Source organism: Dermochelys coriacea, chromosome 7 (assembly GCF_009764565.3).
Source record: "Dermochelys coriacea isolate rDerCor1 chromosome 7, rDerCor1.pri.v4, whole genome shotgun sequence".
NCBI classification, from domain to species: domain Eukaryota; kingdom Metazoa; phylum Chordata; order Testudines; family Dermochelyidae; genus Dermochelys; species Dermochelys coriacea.
The window spans coordinates 25,272,074-25,278,303 of NC_050074.1; the positions used below are offsets into that span (position 1 = coordinate 25,272,074).

The 6,230-nt window shown below is 37.6% G+C and overlaps 1 protein-coding gene across 4 annotated transcripts in view; it reads left to right on the forward strand.

Annotated features, from left to right (window-relative positions):
• Positions 1-4,619, forward strand: part of DENND6A (DENN domain containing 6A) — a 46,083-nt gene extending 41,464 nt beyond the window's left edge. For all 4 annotated transcript variants that reach the window (XM_038409654.2, XM_043519988.1, XM_043519990.1 and 1 more), the window contains 3 exons: positions 775-877; positions 1,349-1,423; positions 2,586-4,619. In XM_038409654.2, the coding sequence (XP_038265582.1) occupies positions 775-877; positions 1,349-1,423; positions 2,586-2,717 (310 nt within the window). In that variant the 3' untranslated portion in view covers positions 2,718-4,619. The remainder of the gene's footprint in view (positions 1-774; positions 878-1,348; positions 1,424-2,585) is intronic.
• Positions 4,620-6,230: the final 1,611 nt, after the last annotated feature.

The following is a 6,230-nucleotide window of genomic DNA, read 5'->3' on the forward strand; positions in this document are numbered from 1 at the left end:
CCATGTTTATTTTCCTTGCATGTTATATCTCCGTTTTTCTATCTTTTGGATGGGAGGTCCTCCAGGACAGGTTTTCTCTCTAACATATGTTTGCACAGCACCCGGCATAATCAGGCTCTGGTCCTGATAGTGGCCTTTGGTTGATACCATAATATAAATCATTACGAATAATCTGTATAAACGGGAATAGATGGCTATACTGTACTCCTATACCTATCCATGTGGGAAGTAAGAATCCCAAGGTCAAAGACGCTGTGTTATATTAACCCGTAAACTCATGAAGAACTAGCAAGAACAATAATCATAATGAAACCCTTTAATTCTCAATCACCTTTCCTTTCATTAGAATGGAAACTGTTAGCCAAAGCATAATGGCAGGGGACATCAAATTGTTTTTGATAATCAACATTTCAAATAAAACGACAAGTCATTTAAATACAAGCATCTTTGTGCCTGAAGACTTCATAAGGACTTCAGAGCATAAGGCTTCTTGGTGTATTTTTTTTTTTTTTTTGAAGGGACACAAACCTGTAGTGATGCTTTTTAATCAGTGTTCCACTACATAACTTTCCTTCACACGCAGAATCAATAATTTTTTCTGAAGGATGAAAACTTCCTAATGGATATTTATATCCTCCTCCTCCTCCTCCCCACAACAAAACTACTATAAAATCTTGTGAAGTTGTGTAAGAGACTTGATGGTGGGGGAAAATGAAAGAATTGAATTGAGAATGCAATTTAAAATATAAATTTGTTTGCACTGTTTTATTAAAGACACTTCTTGAAATCTCCAAACTTCAGTGGCTGGTTCAGGACCCGGCGGAAGGAAATGACACAGAAGTTGGAGGCCCTCCATCTAGAAGCGCTCTGTAATGAGGTAAGAAAAGTAAGATTTTTTTGCTTTTAGTGATTTATAAAATAGTTTGTTTTTTTTTTTTTACATCAAAACTTTGCTCCATGTTTCAGAAGTGTTCTGTCCTTGCCACCTGTCAACTGTAATCTTTAAAAAGATTGAGACACTTGTCAGAAACTTTTATTTCAACTAAAAACAAAAATAAAAAAAGTTAAATTCCAGTTTGAAACACTTTTTAAAAAAAATAAATTAAAAAAAATCTCTGCAGCATTTGGAACCTAAAGAGTGTAACCTAATGCTAGAGAACTGGAAAATTGAAATTGATCAGCCTGTGTTTGTCTAAAATGACAATTGCATAAATAGTGAGAAGTAGTATATTGCAGTAATATTCTAAATATACTAGAAGTTTTTCAAAAGTAAATTAATGGTATTGTTGAAAGTACTGTGTGTTTATGTATGTAAATATTTCAGAATTATGAATTTTTATCCTGAAAGGACTTGCTTCTCTGGAGTCAGAAACATACTGAAGTAGAAACAGTGGATCTTGTCTTAAAGCTAAAGAATAAACTGGTATGTAACTATAGTAAGTACAGATGAAATTTGTCACTTCATATTATACAGTGAGTGTGTTTGTGTGTTTTACATCTACTTCAAATTGAACTGAATGTTCCTCACAAGATTTTGATAGCTCTGAAAATTGATGGTGATCATCCAGGTCACTGATTCAAATGTGGATGGCCCAGTTCAGCAGTTACCAAAATGCTGTTGGGTGAACAGCAGTCAGATGGTTTAATTGATTGTTTCAGTCCTGTGCCTAGCTGACAGCTCAAAACTCACTTTAACAGGACCCATGGCTTCCTGAGTGTCCCACTCATGGCCAGAGGTTGCTCTCCAGTGCCTTGCCTCTGTTTCCCTCTCTTCAGGGACCCTGAAATAACTGCACACAGGCTTTTCTCTGTGTTTACACCACTCCTGCCTAGTGCTGGTTTAATAACAGAAACATTTCAAAACAATCCTCAGGGTCCCAAAATAAAGTCCATCAGCACAACCCTAAAGTTAATACTTAGCTCTGGCATCTTCTGTCACAGCCAGAGCTCTTCTTCTGTCCCAGGACGTTGTCCCATCTCTTCTAAGCTGGAGCTCAGCCTTTTGGCTCTGATCTCTAAGCCCATACCCAATTAGGGGTTTCCCATAGGAGCCTCCGACTCACCTGTCTCTAGCCTCCAAACTCTCCTGATGTCAGCATCTTTCCAGCATCTTTCTCACGCCCTGCAGTGGCCTGGGCTTCCTGCTGCTCTTTGTAGGAAAATCACCTGATCTCGTTTCTGGCTCATTCAGTAATCAGGGTTGGCTAGCCTCAGACCCTCAATACTTTGAGGGACAAGGCACCCAGTTACACTTACTGATGTTGGCAATCTAAGTAGAGATGCCAAAAATTAAGGGCTCAGTCCTGCTCCCATTGAAGCCAATGGGTGTTTTGCCATTGACTCCAATAGGAGCAAGACTGAGTCCTAAATGAACCCAGAAACCAAACTTCCCTTGATTCCTGGAAGTCTGTCCAAATCAAGGTTGAAATAAGCTGGTGGTATGACAGGAAGCTTGCATTCCCACTGTCCCCGTACCTGTTTATTAGATGGAGGACTTCAGATCCATTAGTCTGATTTCTTTTATGAACATTAAATTCACTTGCAGGTTTTTTATTGAAAAATGTGTTTAATTGTGCCTCCTGTAGTTCCAGGCTGACAGAGAACATCTACCCATGAAACATGACACTATGGAAAAGCTACAGATACACATTGATGCAATTATACTAGCACTCCCAGATGATTTACAGGATATTCTGCTCAAAACTGGTACAACATGATTTCTATTAGGATTTTTATGTCACAAACACACAACATATTTCAAAGCTTCACAGAAGAGACTGGCAGAGATGAATGGAATGGAGCTGTGAATGGTATATTAACACTTGTAATTGACAGTAGTAATAGTGGAAAAACAATTTTTAGCTTTTCTTTTAAAAGAGAAATCTACAGGGTTCCACTTAAATCTTGATGGCACTAAAGAATTTGTGTTCATTATGTTTAAAACCAAGTGCTCTTATGAAAAACCTGTGGGTATGTGAAATTATGAAACATGCAGGACCACAATGCAATGCTGGCATTGCAGAATGTTTTTTTAAATTGGTGCTGCTGTGCACATTCCTGTTAACTCAGGGGGAAGCAACATTCATCTTGGCTTTGTAAAGAGACTGTCCCATTTAAGGTAATATCTAATTGCTTTTAATGCCTTCTCTCTTTAGGTATTTTTCATCTGATGTTAAAAACTAACTGTCATGCTATTGTGACTTGGATGAAGTACATAATAGTTGAGGAATTTTGTCGGTAAATCATTGTTTACAATTTTATGATTTATAGAACTGCTATTAGCAGAGACAAGTGAAAGCATTAAATTGGCCATTAATTTTGTTTTGTTTTTTTTTTACTCTTTTTTTCAATTATTATATTACATCTGCCTCTGCACAGAAAAGAAGGTATCCTGAGAAAGAGAAACTGGTATATTTTCCTTTAACTTTGTCCATTTAAGTGAGATAATGGGTGATTGTCTTCACAGGCCTTAATTAATGCTAACCTCAGATTAGCTGTGTTTTTATCATTGAACAATTAAAATGATTTTAAAACTGAACTGCTGAAATTCAGGATTTAAGTTTCCATTAATCAGTCTTAACTATATAGTCTTCATCACAAAATATACAGTGTTGCTTACTAAATATACCAAGTGTAATGTTACTGTTGCTCATCCTGTAATAGATGTCAGTAGTGCTAGCTGGCACTGATTCCACTGTAGTTGAGGATCTTTGTAGTAGTAATCTTATGATGTGCTTCTCTCTCCTGCCAGGAAATGATTGTTAGATTATTTTTTAGGAGGAGGAAATGGGGCAGGAGAGAGGAGACTATATTACTTTCAGCTGAAGGAGTCTTATGGATTGCTGAGACTATATCCAGAAGGGGTTGCAGCACAGTGAAGCTACTTAAAATACATGCATACAGTAAATATGCATAAATAACCATTTTTCATTCTATATTAAGCAACAAGAATTTGTTGCCACTAGATCACTTTAAACCAAGAAAACTAAGACTGGTAAAAAGTGCACATTTGCTCTACTTGCAAAGAGTGACTTTGAGGATCCATTCCAAGCAGGATAAGATGAAGCCATGATATACAAATAAATACAGTACATACTGTATACTCTTAAATGACAAGTGGTTCACAATTATCAAAACATTCTGCTTTACGTACTTTGGGTAGAATAAGAAGTCTTGTGACATTGCAATCCTGCTATGGAAAAAATGCCTTTGTATGATAAATATTTCAGACTATCTTTCTAAAAATGTCTTTAGGTATAAACAGTCATTGTTATTTTTAAGAAAATATGTATTTTAATACTCTTACAGTTTATATAAAATTATTCATGATCAGAAGTTAGTTTAACAAATTGTATTAAGACTGTGATTTAAATTATACCACTATGGCATTAATTAATTTCTAACTTGCAATTTGTTTTGCACAACTGATGACTAGCATTTCTAACCCTGAAACTGAAAAGTGGCCATTACTCTGGTAAATTATCTTTAAATATTTAACTGAAGCACTGTATGGTATCTTAGAACCATGTAAACTGGCACCAATTATGTCAGCCTATTACCACTTGACTGAAAATATGTATTTTTGTAAAAGGAAATAAATGTCAATCTTTTGGAATGTTTATTTAGGTTTCTTGTTCAGCAAATCACATGTCCAAATTATCTCCTGCACTGAGGAATTGTTGAAGCTGGTCAGCAGCCTACAGAGACTGTTCCTTATTTGCCCCTCTGCCAGACCCCTCATCATTTGTCTCACTCTCTCTCACACACACACACACACACACACACACACACACACACACACACACACACACACACACACACACACAAAGGAGAATGTGTGATGGTGTGCAGTTGGGAAAAGACTCCAGAGGGATGGGGAGTAGATGAGAAAGGAAGGGGAAAATTCTGGAAAAGGGAAGCAGAGAGAGGAAGGAAGGTGATGCAGTATAAGCAAATAAGTGGTGAAATAATGGGGGAGGGGGGAAGACAGTTTGGAGGGACAGACAAGGGAAGAAGTCCTAAGGAGCAGAAAAGGAGGGTAATGACCTCACAGTAGGAAGGTGAGATGATGCCAGATGCTTCTGCTTACTTTTTGCCCTCTGAAAATGCCTGGGGGAATTGAGGAGACAATCTGCTTGGGCCTTCTGCAAGCTAACAAATAGAGGCATCAGTGACAGATATGGAACTGCCCTGTGACAATTTATAAATACTGTATGTTGGCCTGGTTCCTGGGATGCTTAAAGTATGAATGTATTTCTTTTAGGGTAATAGGGGACTGTCTGGAAAAACGAGCAGGAAAGAAAAGAATGGCCCAATATAGCCACCTCTCCGCAAATAGTTAAAAGTTGTTAAGGGACAATGCAAGAACTATTAGTTTTGATGATATTGCCTCTATCTCCAGCCAACCTATAACAGTGGTTTTGACCAGGACAGAAAAAGGTCCACAAATACAAAAGAACAAAGCAACTCTGGGAGGATTAAAAGGGGCACCCTCAAAAGAGAGGCCGCAGTAGTTCAGGGGAAACAGACAGAGATACACAATCCACACTGGGGATGTACGAAGAAGTTACACCTGTCTGGGTTACCAGCAGGAGATGGTAAGATTTTAGATAAGATAAACACTCTACATGTATATCTATCTTAAAATCTTTTTCTCTAAAAGCTTTGTTCTTACTGCTAAAATAAACAAAACTTTGATTTTAAGGCTATTTTGTCACTATATGCCACTGGTCACAAATTCCTGAAGGGAAGAACCACAGTCCCTGAACTCAGTTGGGCCTGTAGGATAATAACAGTTGATATACAGGATACTGTACCCCAGGGCCCAGTCTAAGAGTGGGAGAGTTGTGCAGTCCCACCTTGTGATAGGTAAAAATACAAGGCTTAATGCCTGCAAGGGTGCACTCAGACCTGAAAGGAGACAGAGGTGCAGCTAGCTTTTTAACCATGACGGCAGCTATGGTCTGATCAGAAAAGAATGGAAAGAAAGGTGTGAGTGTGACATATGGTTCTGCTGTGCAACCAAATTTCTACCAATTTTGAGACCCTGATCATTGATGATGTATATTCAGATTAAATAAGTCATGAAGTCAAATAACTAACTGAGTTGAAGTTTTATTTAAGTAAAACAATCAAGCAATACTTATTACAGCACTATGCAGAATACAGAAAAGGAAACGTATACCAAATTTGAGACTGGAGAAGTGAAGTAGTATACTTGAGTTCACTTA